General features: G+C 38.9%; 3 protein-coding genes across 4 annotated transcripts; all 3 read left to right on the forward strand.

Moving 5' to 3' along the window:
- Positions 1–4580: 4580 nt before the first annotated feature.
- LOC137713192 (DNA mismatch repair protein MSH2-like) lies at positions 4581–6062 on the forward strand. 2 transcript variants are annotated; one of them, XM_068452464.1, is made up of 4 exons: positions 4581–4782; positions 4995–5147; positions 5603–5734; positions 5765–6062. In XM_068452464.1, the coding sequence occupies exons 1-4, from the start codon at positions 4699–4701 to the stop codon at positions 5801–5803; spliced, it is 408 nt and encodes a 135-aa protein (XP_068308565.1). In that variant the 5' UTR covers positions 4581–4698; the 3' UTR covers positions 5804–6062. The 2 variants fall into 2 exon arrangements, with proteins under 2 accessions (XP_068308565.1, XP_068308564.1); XM_068452463.1 differs by having other exon boundaries at positions 5603–6062.
- Positions 6063–8945: 2883 nt separating this feature from the next.
- LOC137712915 (uncharacterized) lies at positions 8946–14456 on the forward strand. Its single transcript, XM_068452116.1, has 14 exons — positions 8946–9525; positions 10319–10409; positions 10547–10631; positions 10892–10976; positions 11258–11327; positions 11971–12040; positions 12300–12345; positions 12473–12722; positions 12805–13010; positions 13158–13232; positions 13525–13594; positions 13707–13787; positions 13903–13982; positions 14068–14456. The coding sequence occupies exons 1-14, from the start codon at positions 9404–9406 to the stop codon at positions 14144–14146; spliced, it is 1410 nt and encodes a 469-aa protein (XP_068308217.1). The 5' UTR covers positions 8946–9403; the 3' UTR covers positions 14147–14456.
- Positions 14457–15151: 695 nt separating this feature from the next.
- LOC137712849 (uncharacterized) lies at positions 15152–19587 on the forward strand. Its single transcript, XM_068452023.1, has 5 exons — positions 15152–15776; positions 16163–17902; positions 18000–18192; positions 18864–19233; positions 19323–19587. The coding sequence occupies exons 2-4, from the start codon at positions 16290–16292 to the stop codon at positions 19083–19085; spliced, it is 2028 nt and encodes a 675-aa protein (XP_068308124.1). The 5' UTR covers positions 15152–15776; positions 16163–16289; the 3' UTR covers positions 19086–19233; positions 19323–19587.
- The last annotated feature ends 1884 nt before the right edge of the window (positions 19588–21471 follow it).

Raw genomic sequence — 21471 nt, forward strand, 5'->3', positions numbered from 1 at the left:
GTTTGCAGTTTCAGCTCGTGCAGGCAAGGAGCGTTTGTTGTCACCTTTTAGGCTCGTGCGAACGAGGAGCTTGTGGTGTCGTTTGCAGTTTCAACTCGTGCAAACAAGGAGCTTTTGGTTATCGCCTTTTAGGCTCGTGCGAACGAGGAGCTTGTGGTGTCGTTTGCAGTTTCAACTCGTGCAGACAAGGAGCTTGTGTTGTCACCTTTTAGGCTCGTGCGAACGAGGAGCTTTGGTTGTCGCCTTTTAGGCTCGTGTGGACGAGGAGCTTTGGTTGTCGCCTTTTATGCTCGTGCGAACGAGGAGCGTTGGTTGTCGCCTTTTAGGCTCGTGCGAATGAGGAGCGTTGGTTGTCGCCTTTTAGGCTCGTGCGAACGAGGAGCGTTGGTTGAATTTGTCAAACGATCTTAGAGAGGCATTCCTTGCAATCTTCATAGCAAGGAGTCTTGACCGAGTGATTGAAGAAGTCTTTGGGGAAGAAATCGCGCATTGTGATGGCAACGGACGATCTTTGTGTCATAACTTCCTCATCCTCAACACTTTCATGTAGCTTTGAAGGTTGACGGTAGCTGCTTTGCCCCCTTTCCGATTGGTGAACTTGTGGAGGAGACCTATGTTTCTTGTGCATTTTCTTTGGAGTGACATAAGTCCATCCTTCAACTTCACTTGACGTGACTGACATGGTTTTGGAGCATGCCCCCAGCGGTTGAGGTGAAGATTTTGAGTTCAAAGAGCCAGAAGTGACGGTGGTATAGTTTGACTTCACCACATCATTAAGATCTAGCTCGATGATCCCTTTTTGAGCTAACTTCATGATGAGATCTTTTAGCACAAAGCACTTTTCCGTCGGATGACCAATGAAGCGGTGGAATTTACAGTACCTTGGACTGTCAGTACGGTTCATCTCTTCCGGCCGTTTGCACCCAGGTAGGTCGATCACCTTTTTGTCAAGCAAGTCTTTCAACATGGCAACCACGTCAGAGTCGGGGAATGGATAAGTCTTCTCCTCAAGCTCCTTCAAAGTGCGTCTACGTATCTCTTGATCACGAAAAGTTTCGGTTTGAATCGCCTTGCCTCGTGTATGGGTTTTGACTGGAGTTGTGTTGACCGTCATTGCTTCCTTGGTGGGTTTCCACGCAGCCTTATCCACCTTGGGCCCCAAAACTTTGTCATTCTTGTAGTCGGCGATCTGTTCTTTCTTCCAATGACGGGTGATGCTTAACTCCATATCATGGGCGCGGGTGGCTAACTCCTCAAATGTTCGTGGTTTGATGCCTTGAAGGATGTAGTGTAGTCCCCACTGCATGCCTTGAACGCACATCTCAATGGCAGAGGTTTCAGAAAGCCGATCTTTACAATCCAGACTTAAGGAGCGCCATCTATTTATGTAGTTGATGACAGGTTCATCTCTCCACTGTTTCGTACTGGTCAGCTCTAGCATGCTTACAGTACGACGAGTGCTGTAGAAACGGTTGAGGAATTCCCTTTCTAGCTGGTCCCAACTGTTGATAGACTCGGGTTCGAGGTCGGTGTACCAGTCAAAAGCGTTACTTTTCAGCGAACGTACGAACTGTTTGACAAGGTAGTCTCCCTCTGTCCCAGCATTGTTGCAAGTTTCAATGAAATGGGCGACATGTTGCTTCGGGTTGCCTTTTCCATCGAACTGCATGAATTTTGGGGGCTGATAACCCCTTGGCATCTTCAAAGCATCAATCTTCTTGGAGTAAGGCTTTGAGTACAGTACGGAGTCATGCGAGCTTCCTTCGTACTGTGTCTTGACAGTGCTTGCGATCATCTCCTGTAGCTGCTGGATAGAGAGAGATTCCATGAACGTCGTTGCTTGGTCTAGCTTCAGCTTCTCTTCGACTTTCTCCACTGGAGGCTTCTCTTCTTCGTCGACTTCTTTCTTTAATAGGCCAACATTTGGGTCGACTTTCACGTCGGGCAGCGCATCTAGTTGGTTGACAAGTGCGGCAATCTGCAAGTCCTTCTCTTCCACAGTCTGTGTAAGCTTTGCAATTGCTTCGCTCATTTGAGCCAGTTGTTCTTCAACAGAGGTGACGCCGATGGTCATGACTTGTGCAACCAATAGACATGACTTTCCTTCAGACATCCATAGTGCTGATGAAGAACCCCATTGGCCATTTTGGGGTGTCATCTTGTGTGCCTCAATAGCATGCTTTGGTGCCCCCATCAAGGTCAGGTGGATGACCGACTCGCGCCTTTGATGCTGCTCTTGCTTGCTTAGCAGTACCAACTTTGCAGCGGCATGTTGAGAAGTGGTTGTGGCACCAATGGATGCTCCATTTGCGGCGGAAGTGCTTATGCTTCTTCCCTTGGTGGTTGCAAGAACGGCTTGTCCCTTGCTTGATGCCATTGATTTTGGAGGTGTGCTTTGGTTGTTGTCAACTCCGTAACCATGCTCCTTCAACTTCTTTTGAGTTTTGGTGAGGTCACGATCTTTGTCGTTGACGGTGTTTGAAACCTTCTTTCCAAGATTTGAAGAGGAAGCAAAGTCATGCCTAGCCTTTGACATGAGTTCGTAGGCATTTGGGTTAAAGCCTTCTTCAGTCTTCTTAGTTGGAAGAGAGCTTGGTTTCACTTTGACGCCATGTTGCGCCTCCAGACGGTTGATGAGTCCGGCGGTTTGCAAGTTTTTCTCCTCTGCAGTCTTTAGCAGCCTTGCAATTGTTTCCTTCATCTGAACCAGCTGTTTTTCAATGGAGGTAGTGCCGATAGTCATGACTTGTTCTTTGTTTGAAGCCATGGACTGTGCTTGAATATCTTGAACGGAGACAGAGATGAGAGGTAGAGATGGTCCCACTGGGCGTGCCAAATTTGTGAACACGAAAGTTTCCTTGAAACAAGAAACAAGAATAACGTGTACAAAATAATATTTTTGTGTTTATGATTTTGGGGTTACGATCTCTCTCAAATTTGGTCCTCTGATTCTATCTTCATAGGGTGTAGGTTTATGGATGAGTTGTTGATCCAAAGGGCCGTCGGGGCTTGATCTAAGGATGAACAGTTGATGAACGGATCTTCAAGGGGCGTTGGGCTTGATCTTGAAGAATGGGTGTATGGATTTCTTCAAGGGGCTTTTGGGCTTGATCTTGAAGGTTGATGGATGAGCAGATCTTCAAGGGCTTTTGGGCTTAGTCTTGAAGAACGATTGGATGTGTGGATTTGTTTGTGCTGTTGATCCAACGGGCCGTTGGGGCTTGATCTTAGGATGAACGATGAACACTTTCTTCAAGGGCCGTCGGGGCTTGATCTTGAATAATGGTTGTGTGGATTTCTTCAAGGGTTTTTGGGCTTGATCTTGAAGGTTGATGGATGAGCGGATCTTCAAGGGCTTTTGGGCTTAATCTTGAAGAACGATTGGAGGTGTGGATTTGTTGAGGTTGTTGATCCAAAGGGCCGTTGGGGGCTTATGCTTAGGATGAACGGATGATGAACAATGACACTTTCTTCAAGGGCCGTCGGGGCTTGATCTTGAGTTGGTGGGAGTTCTTCAAGGGCCGTTGGGGCTTGATCTTGAAGGAGGATTTGACGAAGAACGAAGAGTGCTTTCTTGATCCTTCGGGATTTTCTTGAGAGCTTTAGAACTTTAAGGCTTCAAGGTTTTGGTGTGTGTGGGGAGTATTCTCTTCCATTTTGGGAGTAGAGAAATGTATTTGTGAATTGGTTTTTGGTGTGTGTCGGCTTTTCTTGGGAATTTGGATGGTTGGAAGCTTTGGAGTTTCAAAGCTTCAAGGATTTGGGGAATTCTCTTCCAATTTGGGAGTAGAGAAATGTATTTGTGAATTGGTTGATGCTTGATACCTTGATGGAGAAGCCTATTTATAGGCTTTGAGAATGAATCACCACCACAAAATATTTTTTTCCTTTCCAAGCACCATTGCCTAATTTTCCCACTTAATGCAATATTGAAATTGAAGTGGTGTAACTTATGGCCTAATTTCCCACTTAATACCATTTTAAACTTGAAGTGGTGTAACTTATGGCCTAATTTCCCACTTAATACCATTTTAAACTTGAAGTGGTCTAACTTATGGCCTAATTTCCCACTTAACACCATTTTAAACTTGAAATGTGTATGCTTTGTCATTGCCCAAATGAGAAAAACTTGCTTTGATCCGTAATGGATTGAAGTGTGTTTGCCTTGTCATTGCCCAACATGAGAAGAAAAACTTGTTTTGATCCTCAATGGATTGAAATGTACTTGCCTTGTCATTGCCCAAAATGAGAAGAAAAACTTGTTTAATCCTTCAAGGGTATTTCTTCCTATTTTGTTGAGTCACACGCCATGTGTACAATTTGTGGCGTATGCCATGTATGCCTTGACACGTCAAAACTTTAATGCATTGGTGAACATTTGTTTTACTGAAATTTCGATGTCTACAGAGTTAGGCCGAGGGACTTCAACTTATGATGGATTCGATTCGTTTAACTCTTGAGCTTTTTTTTTTCCGATGCATTTGATACTGCCAAGTTTTTATATTCCAGTTTTGTTAATGAGTGATAGTAATATTAACGTTTACAGCTTTGTCTTATCAGTATTTACTATGGTGCTCAGGTTTAGCTTGGGCCATTTGTGAACACCTTGTTGAAGTGATTAAAGCACCTACCTTGTTTGCAACCCACTTTCATGAATTAACTGCATTAGCTCATGAAAATGGCGTTCAGGAAGCTAATATGAAGCAAATTGTTGGCGTAGCAAACTATCACGTTAGTGAACATACTGACTCATCAAGCCGCAAGTTGACTATGCTGTACAAGGTAGATGTATTCTCTTGTTATTGTATAGGTTATTTATGTTGTCTTTTCCAGGGTCTCAAGTAGTAGATTTGGAGGCTGATGTCATGCACTGATGTTCGCTATTAAGTTCTATAATGTTCTTCCATCTTCTCTTTGTTTTCATGCTAGTGCATGCGATATTGGTTTAGCAAAACTGAACTCGCTCTTTTTCTTGATTTGATCATACTTTCCAGGTTGAGCCAGGAGCTTGTGATGAAAGTTTTGGTATTCAGGTTGCAGAGTTTGCAAACTTTCCTGAAAGTGTTGTTTCCCTTGCTCAAGAAAAAGCTGCTAAATTGGAGGATTTCTCTGCTACTACAGTCACGCTAAATGATGTTGGAGAAGAGGTGATGACTATAGCTTTGAATAATTAGTAACAATGCTATAACTTCTTGCGTTGCCTCAACCTGGCGTTTGATCGTACAAATCTGTTATACATTCACGCCATTGAACTCACATGCGTACAATGCTAAGAGGACTAGCGTCGTACTTTTAGATTGATACATTAATCACAGCACCAAAAACATAAGTACAGAAACTTTAAGCATCAGCCTTCTATCTAATCCCTTTCATTAGTACAATGAACAAGTGGATGATGTCGTTAGCAAAAGAATTAATCTAAATTTGTTTAATTTTTGGATTTTAATCAACAATCTAAGATGCGTCGATATACTACAAATTTTCTAATATAAATCCATATGTATGTGAGTTAGCATGGATCCATAACTAGTGCCATATTATCCTTGTCAAGTACACGGCGAGGTTGAGAGTTATGGTCTGATTCAGTGATCATGATTTACAGGTTGGATTCAAGCGTAAGAGAGAGCCCGACTCTGATGATATGTCCAGAGGAGCTGCTTGGGCGCACAAGTTTCTGAAGGAGTTTTCGGATTTGCCAGTGGAGACAATGGATTTAAAGCAGGCATTGCAAAAGGTTGGCAAGATGAAGGATGAGTTGCAAAAGGATGCAGCAAATTGTCAATGGCTCCAGCAGTTTTTCTAGTCGTCCTTCAGATAGGGGGAGGGTAATTTATGTTTTAGTATGCATGTAAAGCTCGTCTCTGTAAATGTTTTGGGATGAATGCAACTACACCAAACATCTTTCGGCATTGTTTTGGTTATTGTGGGCCGTTTGGAAATGCTTATGTAGAAAGCACTTATGCTCATAAGCATTTTAGATTGAACTACGATTGTTAGGAGCATATGAATATTTTTGGAGAACTAATTTTCACACCCCTTGTTTCTCCCTTCACTTCTCTTTATTCTTGTTTATATTAGTTTTCTTTTGCTTTATTCAGTTCAAAGGTTGAAAGGGTGGGAAGAGGATCCGGTTCGGATCGCTCCCATCAAAGGCCTAAGATCAAGTGATCCGAGCTATTAAAATTTGATCCAACGATTATAATTATTATAACTTTTAGAGGGGGTCCCTTGTTTGTAGCCGTTGGATCAAATTTGAACGGCTCGGATCACTTGATCATGGGCCTTTGATGGGAGAGATTCGGACCAGATCGTCTTCCGAACAGGTATGCACGATTAGAATTAAAATTTAAAAATAATTATGTGCTTCTCTAGAAAGCGCTAAAAAGTGCTTTTATAACCTATAAACGCCAAATTTTTAAGATTTTCTTAGTACGTCATCAAACTAACTTTCATTTTTTTTTAGCGCTTTGAATCATGTCATTAACGTGTGACACATTCAATAATTGTGTTGCATTCAGATTTAGAATAATTAGCGCGATTAATAAAATTATCGTGTTTAGATTGACCTTAGTCACACAAATTCGGCTCGTGACCTTGAATTATTACCCTTTTAACTATTTTAAGAATGGTTCCAAACAAAGCTTAATTGATATGAACTAATAGGCCCGGCCATCCAAATAGTCCTAATAGGATCTTGTTCGGATCCTTTTGGTGAGAATTCTAGAAATTCGTGAATCGTGTCCGTTCATCGTACATTGTGCGATCAGTTTTTATCAAGTACTTTTTGTGTTTATTTTTAAATAAAAATATTTAAAATGATTTATGACTGCACGATGTACGATGAATGGACACAATTCATGGATCCCGAAATCCTCACAAAAAGAATCCAGCAAGAATTCAGACTCCAAATAGTCCACCTCTTCAGCAAGCTCTTGAATCTCCTCGCCAAGGGGCCCCAACACTAGGGACTCTACGTTGTCCGGCTCATTCCATTGTTCATCTGCCGCTAATAATCTCAGAGCCTGTAACTTTAAGCAACATGACAACAATTAAGTTTCAAAACAAGAAGAATTTGAGGAGAGAAGTATAGTCTAAGACTTTCTTGGTGATTTGGAGTATTTGGTATTCGAGTACTGTTAAATTTTTGTTTAAATATAGAAAAATCAAGATTTAACGGTTAAAACATCACAATTCACCATCAAAACAGATCATGTCGTTAATACCCGATTTGAGTTCATTACCATGAACTAAAACCTAAATTAGTCAAATAATTAGCTATATTATTTTTGCAGATGGTACTTATTCACTCATGTTTTCTTCTTTTACACCTGTATCTCTTTTTCACAAGATGTCGTTGTAATCAACAATGAGGTGAGTTTAGTGAATATGTGGTGTACTTGCAACACTAGGGCATCATACTTACACTGAAGGACACGAGTGAGTGGAGTGTAACACGACACAAAGAGAGAATTTTTATGTGTTTGAATAGACAAGGATACATAATCCTGACTTGAATTGAGTTTTTCTCCTCAACAAGGAGCGACGAACTTCCATTTTTTTAAAGAACTTTGTTTCATTTATTTATTTATTTTCAAACTGTCTTAACTTTATATTTTAAAGATGAGATTAATCTTCAAGTGATTGATTGACAGCTGTTCAGGCGAAGATTTCTTTGGAGAGGGCTTCTCGGCTCAAAGCACAGTTCCCCAAGGGATTGGCACTTTAGATGTGTAGTCGGGTTCTTGCTTGCTGATGTGCTGCAAGAAGAGGACATAGTTTTGAAAGGTGCCTTTGTGGGGCATTAGGTGTAGGCCTTGAGGCTCGCAATCAAAACTAACTAAGTGCTAGGCGTGCCACTGCTATCTCATATAGTAGATGTAGAACAAAATTGTTTTTAGTCGATTACTTGCGCCCCAAGTTACTCGGACTTCTTGTTATCAAATGATTGTTGTGGATGGGTTAAGTCCACATTAAGTTCTTTTTCTTACCTTGTGACCAAGGACTTTCAATTCATAATCTTGTATGTTTGAAAGTCATTTGTTTGGTTCTTGATTGGTTTTAAATGAAAGCATATCCATTAAACTGACCAGATCTAGATACAAATAAGACTTTTAAAGTAGGAAAACATACGGATATGACTTGAATACATAATGGAGAATGCATTAAGTAATAGATCTACAAATTCAGAAAGCAAACAAAGAGCTTCGGGCAAGATTTCACCTTGTCTGGCAAGGTTGAACCTCTTGCAATCACTTCTCTTTGGGTTTACAGAGGTTTCTATGCTAAAAAAGGATGGATGGTAAACCAGTTTACACAAGGGAATCGATACTACGCCACTAGGGGTGATAGCATAGATTCTAAAAAAGACAAAAGATAGCTTTTGTGAGGAAGATATCCTGAAAATGACTGAGATCTGGGCTGATTACAACTTTTAGATGCAAATATGGCATGAGGTAGAGTTTGTATATTTGTTTGTTTGATTAGTTAAGTGTCTTTGTCTCTGGGGCCTCTTCCTCCTTTTATAGGCAAATTAGCCCCACTGCAGTGACTTTACTCTTGCCCGAAAGCACTTGGAGGGTAGTGAGTTATCAGCTTTTTACTTGTATTGCCACTGAAAAATGTTTTTTGGCTGATTATGAGTTAGTCCTCATCACTTAACATTTAAATTATAGGCACATGGCCTATGCATTAATGGGAAGGAGCCAAATTGTCTTTGGGCTTGATGTTTGGGTTTCGGGTAAATCTTCTTTTAATTGGCATATTTGAGCTTCTTTATCCTTGCAGCCCAATGTTCAAATATTAACTCAAACAACGACGTTGAAGTTAAACCGTAGATTTCAAAAGATTTCAACCAAATCTTTCTTTAAAAACGTAAAAAGAATGAAATCACCAAAATCCGAACGCCAGATTGATGATTTCTGAACATTTGTGCATCTAATTGTTTTTCCTTATTAGGTAGATCAACTGTTATGGATAAAGATAATAGACATAGTACCTTTAACTTTAAACACACCTAGCTAATTGCAGGGGTAAAATAGTAATTGCACCGAACAATCCGGGTCTCCGAATCGGAAAGAGCTCAGCCGGAGCAGGCCGCGCCAGCCGTTTCCGCCGCAGTAGCGACAGCATCACTTTGCCGTGGAGTGGAAGCGAGCAAAATCCATAACTATTTATTATTATTTTTTTCAGAGGAGAGAGAGAGAGAGAGAGGGAGAGAGAGTAAATGCGATTTGTTTTTTATTCAGGAAAGTAAAGGAGAGACGAAAGAGAAGAAGGGGAGAGAATATTTGTTGCCTCTTTCGTTTCAATGGCGCCTACTGAAGTCTGAAACAGCAACCTCCTTCTGAGATTTCTCACAATCTGAAGTCTCGACTCTCGCAGTGGGCGACGTCGTTTTACGGCGATGATGAACTGGTGGAGAGTGTTGAAGTCCGTGCAGGCCTTGGTGGCCCACAGCCTCCTCTTCTCCTTTACGCTACTGCTCGTCCTCAAGCTCGACGGCGTCGCCGCCTCCTACTCTTGGTGGTCCGTTTACTCTCCCTCCCTCTCTCTCTCTCTCTCTCTCTCTCTCTCTCTCTCTCTCTCTCCTAAGTTCTTCAGCTCTAACTTTTGTTTAATTTGAATGGAATTGTTAAATTTTAGGGTGGGAAAGTTTGGGAATTTTGTTGGATTGATGAGGCAGGTGATGGGTATTGTTTGGTTTGATGGAAAATTGGTTTGCATGTGACCTGTGTATATTTGTGATTGAGAAGAAAAGGAAAAAAGTTTGAAATTTTGTTCTAATTGGTGAGAAAATGAAATTAGAAACTGTGTAATTTTGGTGGAGAAATGGCAGCTGGTGTGAAAAGAGGAATTGGTGTGCTTATAGATTGGGAAATTAATTCACTGGTGTCATAGGCAGTGCAAGTTTAGGATCAAGGAGCGTTCTTCAATTCGAATGGGATTCAAAATTCTTGTTATTACAGATGAAGCGTCATTGTCCGTGTTCTTTTCGTTCTGCGTTTTAAATGACATGAACTATTTGGTAAGAACTCCGAAGAAAATAAATAAGAGCCTGTATTGAACTGTTTCGTGCCAATAGTCATACCGCCCATGGTCCATTTTGTGTGCTACGTACATTAGGAAACAGTCTTCCAAATGACAGTGGTATTGGCACCTCTTTGAAGATATTTCGTTGTGAAAAGTTTGATAGAGAAAGGTGACTTTCATATATATATGCATATATTAGTTAGAACTTTAGAACCACCCGAGGGCATATATCTTCTTAGCATCAATCACTATAGTTTCTTTTCTGAGTTGTTTTGCGTTTTGGTTGCAGGATAATTTTCTTTCCACTTTGGATATTTCATGCAGTTGTTGCCCGAGGAAGATTCTCATTACCTGCTCCTTCTGTTCCACACGGTCGTCATGTATGTCATTGTGTTTCTTTACAGTTGTGTAGATTATTTCCATTACACTGATACCCTGTGTGGTTTGAATACAAAAGACTAAAATTTGTCATTTATAATTGTGAATCTGCACCACTAAGATTTTCTCTGTTGTACAGTGGGCACCATGTCATGCTGTTGTTGCCACACCATTGCTAGTTGCATTTGAGTTGCTCCTTTGTATATATCTTGAAAGTGTTTCCGGTACGCAACCTACTCCTTGCTTTTATCCTTGAAAAAAATGATTTTGGGGACTGATACGGTGATGCCTACTTTCATGGGTCGGAAATGCAAGCAGAAGATGTTGACCCTAATGAAGTTTATTGATTTTTCTTTTAATGCATCAAACTGTGAACTCTGTACTGAGCTGTTATGCTTTAAAATGCCCTGTTACTAGAAGGATTTCATCTTTGGATAATAGAATGAGTCCTAGTGCAAGACCCTGATTAGTTATCTCTTTGCAGTTCATGGTTTTGCAGCTGTCAACTTGAAGGTTGTCTTTCTACCCTTACTGGCCTTTGAAGTAATTATTCTAATTGACAATTTCAGGTATCTCCTTTGACATTTACTCTTTTTGTATCTCATATTTTAGTATAAGTTGTATAACAGATTACTGTTTATTTTTATTGAGAAAACATCAAATATCTATTACAGAAAAAAAAAAAAAAAAATCATTTTTGTGTTGTTAGATATAATTAAGAATATGGAAATATGTGTTGTGTTAGCCATAATCCTCCCTTGTTACTTTCTCTTTTTTTCCCCCCCTTAGAAATGCTCTAGTGTAGTGGGTGTTTTTTGCTGATTTTAATCGATATTCATTTCTTTAACAGGATGTGCAGGGCTCTAATGCCAGGGGATAATGAAGGCATGAGCGATGAGACAATATGGGAGATACTTCCTGTAAGTTTTATTTCATTAGTTGATAAACTGTCCAAGGATTAGCAAACTTTTTCATACCACCTTATTCTAAAGTGATAGTTTATATGGCTTTGATAAAATTTATCTTCTACGTTAACAAGTCTTCAAGGAAATATAAATTATTTGGAGAAGTGTCAATCACGTAAAAGCAATGAAAATGAATCGTCTATTTTCTCTGCCATCACTAATGTCCGAAGAAGATAGTGTCATACAATGGATAGCAATCGTTAGCTTTTCCTACAAGATTTCCCAAAGTTTCTTATCATGGTACTCAAGTTTAAATGAATAGTTTTTCCATGATATTGCTTGCAATTTGTGTTTTATCCTTTTATATTTGGTGCATTTTTCTTGTTCAAATTTACTATTTTGTAATGACATCATGGCATGTCCATTTGTGTTATCTTTAACTTTCAGATATAGTGGGAAAATAGTTTTAACACTTTAGGTTGGGTTTTACTTTTAGTAAGTATTTAATTAATATTTGATGTGAGAGTATTAGGTGCCTTTTGAAATCCCCCCCTGTCTTACTTTCTGTTCAACTTAAATGTTTGTTTTAATTTTACCTATTTTTAGAAACTCAATTTTGGAAACTGCCGTTAATGGTTTGCCAATGTATTTCTTGTAGCATTTCTGGGTAGCAATCTCCATGGTTTTCTTTGTTGCTGCTACAGTCTTCACTCTGCTTAAGTTATGCGGTAATTTCTGTTACTCCTTGCTGTCAAATGTAACAATGAAAAATGCATTCAAAATGGTGTCTTCTCTTATTACTCATCTGTAATATCCTTTCTCTGGACAGTCCAATTGATCCATAGCACTATCATCTTAAATATGCATACATGCACATATATATTCTCACTGTATACATGTATATATGTATATGGTAGGGAAGAGGGACAGAGAGAGTCCAAAGTGGTGTTTTAATTTGCTGAGATCTTCCTCATATGAAATGTGCAGGTGATGTTGGTGCTCTTGGTTGGTGGGATTTATTTATAAATTTTAGGTACAGTTTCTGTGCTTCTTGTGCTTATATATCCTATTTTGTAGCTACTTATTCTGTTTGCTTTTATAGTGTAAATTAAAAATTCCGCTCCTATTTTGGGTGACTAAGAAGTGCATATGTTTCACAGTATTGCAGAATGCTTTGCCTTTCTTGTCTGTACAAAGTGGTCCAATCCAGTGATTCATAGAAATTCTCGTACAAGAGAAGCTACTTCATCTTCTACAACTATTAGATATCTTGACTGGAATAGCAGTTTAGTAGTTTCAGCAGAAGAGGATCAGAATCAAGATAGAATGTGTGGTCTGCAAGATATTGGTGGGCATCTTATGAAAATTCCCGTGATTGGCTTTCAAGTTCTCCTTTGTATGCGCCTTGCGGTATGTCATGTTTTTGGGTTGTGGTTCATGGCTACATTTTGGGTAATTTTATTAACCGACCTTCTGTAACTTCAAATTTCAGGGAACCCCAGAAAACGCTAGACACATCCCACTTCCAGTTCTCTTCTCTCCTCTTTTTTTACTCCAAGGCGCCGGTGTACTATTTTCTGCATGTAGGTTGGTGGAGAAAATTGTACTTTTGTTGCGTAGTGGGGCTGGCACGGGATTATATTTTAGATTTTCTTCAAGAGCTCATGACTGCTTCGGGTTTTTGCACCATGGTTCTAGGTAGAAAGTTTGTTTTTGTTTTGTTAATTCACTCTTCCCTGATTCTGAAGAGATCTTTAATAAGCGGATTTAAACCCATTGGATTTATATAAGCAGTCAGTGAACATACTATGGAATGATTCTAAATTTGAAAATTGTTTACTGCAGGCTACTGGGCTGGTGGTCGATAGATGAAGGAAGTCGAGAAGAACATGCCAAACTGTTTCATGAGGGGGCATCCGGGTTAGTACTGGTCTTTGTCTTCTATGTTCTCTGAAAGATCTATACGCAACTGTGATACAGTTTGCAGTTTGAACTATGAAAGTGCTATTCGCACACCCCTTTTAACCTCCCACACACCCTTAGTTAAATTTTGTCCATTGTCTTCTTCAGTTCATTCGATCCGATGGTCAAAAGTTGAGAAGGGTGTGTGAGAGGTAAAAATGGGTGTGTGGATAGCACCACCCTTAAAAAATTCATGAAACTTCTAGATCTAGCGTTTCTGATATTTGTATATTTGGTTCCTAAAATGCAGATACAACACTTTTTGTGGTTACCCACCTGAGATAGTGAAGAAAATGCCTAAGAAGGATCTCACTGAGGAGGTGATCATAGCGCCTTTGTTTTTGTTGCTTTTGGCTAGTTATTATATATTGTCCAATACTTCATATATATAAATCTTCATTTGTGCCTTTGAATTATTATCTAAAATATCAGGTGTGGAGACTTCAAGCGGCTCTTGGCGAACAGACAGAAATCACCAAATACAGCCAGCAGGAGTACGAAAGACTTCAAAATGTAATTCTTTCTCATCCTTAACTGGTTGTAGCGCATGTGCATGTGTGTGGTTTCATTTTCAGAAACTGGGTATCTTCGATTGTGACTGAAACTTTTTTGATACTCTATCGGTCAGGAAAAAGTGTTATGTCGCGTTTGCTTCGAGGGAGAGATTAGTGTGGTCCTGCTACCATGTCGGCATCGTGTCCTTTGCAGGTACAATCACATGACTGTTAAGTTTGTAAATTTTTCAATTTGGTATAGATGCAACTCGTGCTCATTGTTTTTCAATATCGCGCAGTTTCTGCTGTGACAAATGTAAGAAGTGCCCGATATGCCGTGAATCAATCGAGCAGCGGTTACCTGTGTATGATGTTTAGGTTTCAATCCACCCGTCCCACTTCGAATGTTGTATAATATGGAACTGGGGTAGATAGAGCGGGACGGTAACCTTGATTCGGCAAATGTTCTTAACACGGATTATACTTTAACTTCCATGGTGGTGAGTTTTACTGGTTCTAATTAAGCAAAGCAAAGGATTATAGGAGATGCAGGATGTGCAGTCACTTTTACCAAAACTGAGTAGCTTTTTTCTCTGTTTTTTCTACCTTTTGAAATTGTAAATATGCAGAGTGGAAAGTACTAGTATAACAAGTGAGTCATAAATGAGTGTTACGAATGGTCAATTTTCACTGAGGTTTATGGTCCTTGAAATAAAAAATTGAGTTTCAGGAGGTAAAACGACGCAATTTGGTTTTTAGGGGTAGAGCGAGATTAAGGTAGAGTTCGAAGGGTCATAGCAAAAAATAAACTCAAGAGGACAAAAAGACTTTGAGAACATAATATTTGGATGACAACTTTATAAATGCTTAATATCTCCAAGTCCAACAACAAAAAGAAGTGTAAGGGCTCGTTTGCAATTAGTTTTTAAATGACTAAAAGTGTTTTTAGTAAAAATAATTTTGAAATTAATTTTTAGTAAAAGTTCAAGGGGATCTCGGGTGCTTTTTGTAAGAAACGCATGTGTTATTTTTTCTAAAAAGTTTTTTCAGAATTCAAAATTAATTTTACCGCAAGCGCTTAAACGAACTATGAGTCCGATCAACATCTTTGTAACTTGGTATATAATATTTACACATGTAGTACATATATGACCAAAAAAACTTAGATTTTACTACAATGCCTCATGATATTCAAAGTTTCGAATTCATTCATGGAGTATCAATGCTTAAATTTGACCGTTAATTTTTTTCAGAGTACGAAATAATTGTAATCGGATACTTTGTGGCATTGATCTTTTTCAATTTGATTCCACAATTGAAAATAATAAGTGTATAGATAATATTAAAGGAGTAGGTAACGAGAGTAACCGCACCATTGCAGGGACCAAAAAATTTTGTACGGTGGATACAATTATTTGGGAAGAGATCTCCTATGGATCTCTTCTACCAAATTATAGAGATTCGAAGGTTCGGATTTTTGAAATTTAATTCAACGTTTACAATTATTATAATTTTTAAATAATTTCCTGTTTGTAATCGTTGGATCAAATTTTAAGAGTTTGATCTCCGGTCCTTAGGATTTGAACCCCAGGTTTAGATGTCGATGACGATGATGAGGCACAGGTTCGAGGAGGAAGAGATACCAGATTGCAACAGCTAGCGGTCAAATACTTTCCAAATCAAGTCACGATTGCGGCCTGAACTGATCGACAGAGACCCTAAAATTCACGATCTCTGTAAAATTTCCCAATTAAATCATAAATTAAAACGTTCAAAATTTCGAATTCATGGGATTTTGAATTTCGGATACTCCGCCTCTTCCTCAGCACAGCCAAAAGGAGTTCCATTTGGTTCAATTCGCATAAACCCTTTGTAGAATCTTTACTGTTCTTGTTCGAGTTGTTCAATTTCTGAGGGAGCTCCGTTTGTTTTTGGCCAATTGGGTGTCTTCGTTTCGCTGATCCAGATTGGTTTCTGCAAGAATTCGGTTCTGGGTTTTCCGATTCAGGTAAAGTTCGAGCAACCCTTTTGCGTAGATCTTTATTCTTAATTCGAGTTTGTGATTCTTGTGTTGCATTTTTTCGTGTGTTGGTTTTTTTCTTGGGACTTTGTTTGGTTGCTGAGAAAATGGAAGGAAAGAACAAAATGGAATCATGGGTTGTTTTTGTTATGTGGTAATTTCACCTGAATTAAGCAAGAAGTTAGCTTTAGATTCATGCATTGTTAAAGAACTGTAATCTCAATCGATGAAGAAAAAAAGAATGTAACTTGTTTCTTTTGTATAATTTACTCAAGCATTCGCAAGGAAAGCTGTAATTACCTAACAAAAATTTCCGTCTTTGAATTACATTGTTATCTAGAAATTAATGAGGTCTTTCGAAATTTATTGGCTAGGTTGTGAGGAAGAAAACCCACAAAAGTTCAACTGGGTATTAGTGGTTTTGTTGTCGAAATGGCTGCTGAAGACGATGTGGAGCGGCATTTTGATCAGTAAAATCGGGCTTTGATTTTTTTTTTGGAAATGAGTCGTTCTCCTTCATTTTCAGTGAAGTCCGAAAATAGTCCAAAGCTTGATCCAGAATCTTTGCAGCAATGGGTTGTGGCCTTTTGTATTATTAGGTTTGATCTTGAACAGGGTCAGCTAATTGAAGAGTGCTACCCACCCGATTGTCTTACACAAGATGAGGAGCTTGAAATTGCCTTTAGTTCTTTCCCGGATTCTGTTTCCCAGCATCAGAACCGCTCAAGCATTCATGATAGTATATTCTTTTTCCGGATTCAAAGGCGGGAAAGTTCTCAAATTGACAATGTGTCCTCCACCGAGATGACTAAAAGTGATAAGAAGTTAGATCCTAAGTCTCCCGATGTAAATGTCCTTAAGAGGTCAAAAAGTAACAACAATTCTAATGCTTCGAGATACATGTATGGGTATGTTTTTAATAGACAGAGACATGATGAGAGGCTAAAACGAGGCGGGGAGCAGAAGTCTGTGGTAATCTTGTCTCACAGTCCGTACTCTAGTGTGTTTAGACCGTTGTTACAAATCATGGGTCCTCTATATTTTGACATTGGAAGGAAAGCTCTTGAGCATATTACTGCTTATGTTTCAATGTGGCCTGCTCCTGTACCTGGTAGGCTGATGGAGCTTCCTATTGGGAATGCTGCGCTGAAAGTGAACTTGCCACCTGCACATAGCTTGCCGTCAGAGAACGGAATGTTGCTTGAAGAGTCTGCCTCCTCGATGGCTCCTTTTCTTCCTAATAACCAGTCAGTCCCCCAGGGCCTTTTTCATGACTCGGATCTATTTGGCATCTTCAGGGGTGTATTATTACAGCTCTGGGTTATGTGGGAGTTGATACTTATTGGTGAGCCCTTGCTTATCATAGCTCCAACTCCTCCACAATGCAGCGAGGCTGTTGCTGGTCTTGTCAGCTTGGTTGCACCTTTACTTTGCAGTGTGGATTTTAGACCTTATTTCACCATCCATGACCCTAAATTTGCCCACCTGAACTCCCTCCTTGAAGGAGATACCTTTCCACCTATGATTTTGGGTGTAACCAACCTGTTTTTTCTTAAATCTCTTCGTAATATGCCCCACATTGTTTCAGTTGGAAGCCCTGCTCCTCATACAAACCGGCTTACCCTTGCTTCCAGGTCATCTACTGGAAGACTTACAGGTAGAGCCGAAGGATTTGGCTTTCAACAGCTTTCCTTGAAAAAATTATCTCCTTCAAATTTGTTGAATTCTGTGAAGTTGTGGAGAGAGGGTCCTCTTTGTCTCATGACGGAACATAAGGAAGCCATTTGGAGCACTTACTCTGCCACAACTAAGCCGGACACTTCTATCCTGAATAGGCTTATAGATGCTGGGATGTCACCAAGGGTTGAGGAATCAATGTCAGTTGTTAACAATGAAATATTGCGGCGACATTTCTTGGAGCTCACTACTAACTTTTTGGCTCCTTTTGGTCCATATTTTAGGACTAGAACACCTTCAGAAGGATCTTCTCCGTTTGTAGACCCTCCCCCTCTTATTCCGTTTAATGCTGATGAGTTCCTGGGAAGTTTATCAGAAAGAGGACCTGGGAAGTTTCTATCGAAACGAATGAGATCTAACTGGCTGGACTTATACCGGTAATAAATGTAACATTTACTACCACTCCTCACCAACCGTTCTACTTGGTTTCCTTTACATATGGTAATCATTGGTCTGTGTTTTCTGTCTGTTTAGGCAATTTCTACAGGGACCAAACTTTGCACCATGGTTTCAAAGAAGGCGTGCTGTTGCTGAACAAGAACAACATAGACTATGGAGGCAGGCCAGATTGAAGACTGATATACTACAGTTAATGTCTAAGATGTCTGAATTGGAAATTGTTGATTCCTTTGATTGTATTGAGAGACATCTTCATGAAGAAACAGTGGTAATGTCCCACTCCCCGCTAAGCATGCCATCTTCTATCAATGCTCCCCTCCCCACTTAAAATTAAAAAAACCAAGAACAGTTTCTGGTAAAGCATGCTATATGTACTAGCATTTTTATGATGGTCCATCTGAAACCACTTTTAAGATAATTTTCAGATTTATAGTAACTTGTTAAGACGACTCTAATATCTTTATGAGAGAGGTCAAAAGGTGCAATTGCTCAAGCATTACAAGATGTCTGGTTTACAAGGCTACTAGGTGTTGTTATCTTTTCTCTTGGTATCTCTTGTAGGAAATCTGGAAGATTATCTCCCGTTGCAATTTCAATGTTGTTTTGAGTTAACAGTAGATTATCTCCTGTTGATTTATGCATAAGTTTGTTCTATTCTCAAAGTAAGAACGATGAGGGGATCACCGACTAACCCTATTCTTAAGTGAACATATAAGTGGCTATAAGGTTACCTGTTCATTAACTGTGCCATCACATTTAATGAACCGGAGTAGCGAGCATTACATCAGAGTTAGAATAGCTTAAAGATATGCTCAGAAGTATCTAAAGCAGAAGATGATGTTGAACATAATATCACTGAAGAACTAATTTTCATGTCTTTATTAATAAATGAAGAAATTGTATTATATTCATTTTTTCCCGAAAATTTTCTTCTCTCAGGCGCAGCAATCAGGAAGGGCTAGCACAGACTCTACTGCAACTTGCCAAAAACTTAAGGGAGATCTGCAGGCGATTTTCAATGTACTTCCTGACGACATGCAGCAACTTCTACTGCTAAACCCACAAAAGGCGGCCCTTCTAAAAGGAGCTCCTGACCATACAAAACTTCCTGGGCGCCCACTTGTACAAGTTGGGGTTGTATCATCAACATCACCAAGATAGTGTGCAAAACTGGCTGGGAATCAGTTGCCTCTGATATCAACAATCTTCATGTGCCATCGAAGGACAGCACTTGTTAATATATTTGTAGCGTCCTTCTGTTTCTGGGCTGAGATAACTTCCCCGACTTCGAGATCCATTTTTCAACGAGGTAATTGATAGGTACTTGGTGCTTCCTTCCTGGTGATATCTAAAGTTTTTTCATTTCATTTTTTTAACTTTCTTCCTTTATAAAAACAGATGTGCGCAGAATCAAAGTACTGCCAAATGAGTAATCCCGTTCACGGTAAACTTGAGGTGATTGATAATCTTTTCGACCTTTAAACAGTTTGGATCGTTTACGAAACACGCGAGTTGATTAGAAGGTAATTGGTTTTCTAATTGAAGTTGAAGATTCATATTATTTGTATTCTCAACAATGTTTAAGCTAGTACTTTGTTGTCGAAACGACGAGGGGCACAACCTTCCACTTGTGGTTATTGCATCAATTCAATATCGTTTTCAGCCCTCTCCCTATCCGAAAGTGAAAGATGAATTTTTGCTTTGTTTTGGTGTGTAAATCTTGTTTCTTTTCGCTTTACCAGTATAAGTCTTTTATGGTTTCCGGCCATAGTAATCAATACAACTACTGAAGTTACGGCGACACGCTCACATGAGGTGGGCCGAGGAGGGGGCCTCTCTCATGCAAGTGTATGCTGTATATGGGCGGCCGGGCAGAAGAATATGAGTTCATTGCTATTATGACGTCTTGAACCACTAATACAAAGCCATATTGATCGAGTCTTCCTCATGACGTTGTATTAGTAGTTTGGACGCTACAGTGGCGATAAACCCGGTTTTCACCCGGGCATCTAAGGACGTACAAATACAGGGCATACGTTAATATGGAGAAACGCTCACTGGCACCGACTTTGTAAGAACCTTTCAGATTGGCCGAAGATGGCAATTTGTTGAGCCTTTGATTGCAGAATATTGGTGGGCCTTGAAGAAAGAATATAGCACTTTTTACCGCAGTAATTTATATTTGGAAAATTTTATTTAAACTCATGTAACCTATTTCTATAATGAATTTACGTTTTTCACTTATTTGATTTTTAACTAAACTATTAATATCTTTTTAAACATTAATTTACTACCTAATATACCCTTATAAACCCAATTCAATATATAGATTTATTTTTACACTCATTTGATTTTTAACTCTATTTTGTGCTTGTATATACTACTATCTGCAAGTCTGTTTGGTTTTTTGAGGTGCAGCATTTGTATTAGGACTTTTAGGCAATACTATTTGCACCAATAGCTACATTGATGCCATGATTTTGGGGTGTAGTTAGACTACACCGACAGAGAAGAAAAAAAAATAATATAAAAATAGAAGCAAACGGAATCCAAGATGCTTGCAATATCTGCAAGTCTTTTTGGTTTTTTGGGGTGCAGTCTTTGTATTAGGACTTTTAGGCAATACTATTGATGCCATGATTTTGGGGTGTAGTCATACTACACCGACAGAGAAAGGAAAAAATAAAAATAAAAACAGAAGAAGCAAACGGAATCCAAGGTCCTTGCAATATCTATAAGCCTTTTTGGGTTTTTGGGGTGTAGATAAACAATGGGAGACCGACTGCAGCAATTTGCTGTTGCAGAAAGATAAACAAATTATGCTGGATTGATTGAAAAAAAAAATTTAAAACGAAAATACTCATCTTATAAACTCTACAAAATTGAAATCAAACGAACAAAAAATTCATAAATTGAGTTATCCCTTGGTTGAAGGATTCAAAACTTCAAAATCACCATCCATCAATAAAAAAAACTTATTTTTCTCTATGAGAGTTATTAAGGTTTTAGCCGAAATAAACATAGGATAAATAAAGAGTAATCGTAAGGTTTAGTTATAATGTTTGGATTTATTGATAAATTTGAGTTTTATTATTAATTTAATTTTGTACTTAATAGTAATTATGCAATAAGGTAAAATAGATAATTAACATTTAAAATTTAAAATTAAATGTAAAAAAAAGTTACATGAATTTAAATAAAATTTCTCTTTCTATTTATCCTGAGCATGGCCAACTGACCAACAAAGCAACAACTGAGTGGTTCTTTTTTTTTCTTTCTTTTTTTTTTGGGGGTTAAAGATTCTTTGTGAAAGAGAAAGGAAAAGAAATCTTGATGTAAATTTTGGACCACAAGTCAATCGTAAACCGTTAATTAATACGTCAATTTGCTGAGCAAAGAATTGACGGTTGAACGTGACACGGTTGATAATTGTCTACCTTTAAATCTAATGGAGATTTCCTAGACTCCATTGCGTAAGGGTCAATTCTCGTTCAGAATGGTCCTCATCTTCTTCACTAAAATATTTGTGGACTAACCATAACTTCTG

This window comes from Pyrus communis, chromosome 13 (genome assembly GCF_963583255.1).
Source record: "Pyrus communis chromosome 13, drPyrComm1.1, whole genome shotgun sequence".
NCBI classification, from domain to species: Eukaryota; Viridiplantae; Streptophyta; class Magnoliopsida; order Rosales; family Rosaceae; genus Pyrus; species Pyrus communis.

Excerpts from the sequence above, each read along its gene's own strand:
- LOC137712849 (XM_068452023.1), top strand. The coding sequence starts at position 16,290 with ATGAGTCGTTCTCCTTCATTTTCAGTGAAGTCCGAAAATAGTCCAAAG. Across the intron at positions 17,903-17,999 it reads AACTGGCTGGACTTATACCG|GCAATTTCTACAGGGACCAA; the intron begins GTAATAAATGTA and ends CTGTCTGTTTAG. Across the intron at positions 18,193-18,863 it reads ATCTTCATGAAGAAACAGTG|GCGCAGCAATCAGGAAGGGC; the intron begins GTAATGTCCCAC and ends TTCTTCTCTCAG.
- LOC137713192 (XM_068452463.1), top strand. The coding sequence starts at position 4,699 with ATGAAGCAAATTGTTGGCGTAGCAAACTATCACGTTAGTGAACATACT. Across the intron at positions 4,783-4,994 it reads AGTTGACTATGCTGTACAAG|GTTGAGCCAGGAGCTTGTGA; the intron begins GTAGATGTATTC and ends CATACTTTCCAG. Across the intron at positions 5,148-5,602 it reads TAAATGATGTTGGAGAAGAG|GTTGGATTCAAGCGTAAGAG; the intron begins GTGATGACTATA and ends CATGATTTACAG.
- LOC137712915 (XM_068452116.1), top strand. The coding sequence starts at position 9,404 with ATGATGAACTGGTGGAGAGTGTTGAAGTCCGTGCAGGCCTTGGTGGCC. Across the intron at positions 9,526-10,318 it reads GCCGCCTCCTACTCTTGGTG|GATAATTTTCTTTCCACTTT; the intron begins GTCCGTTTACTC and ends TTTTGGTTGCAG. Across the intron at positions 13,788-13,902 it reads AGTACGAAAGACTTCAAAAT|GAAAAAGTGTTATGTCGCGT; the intron begins GTAATTCTTTCT and ends TCTATCGGTCAG.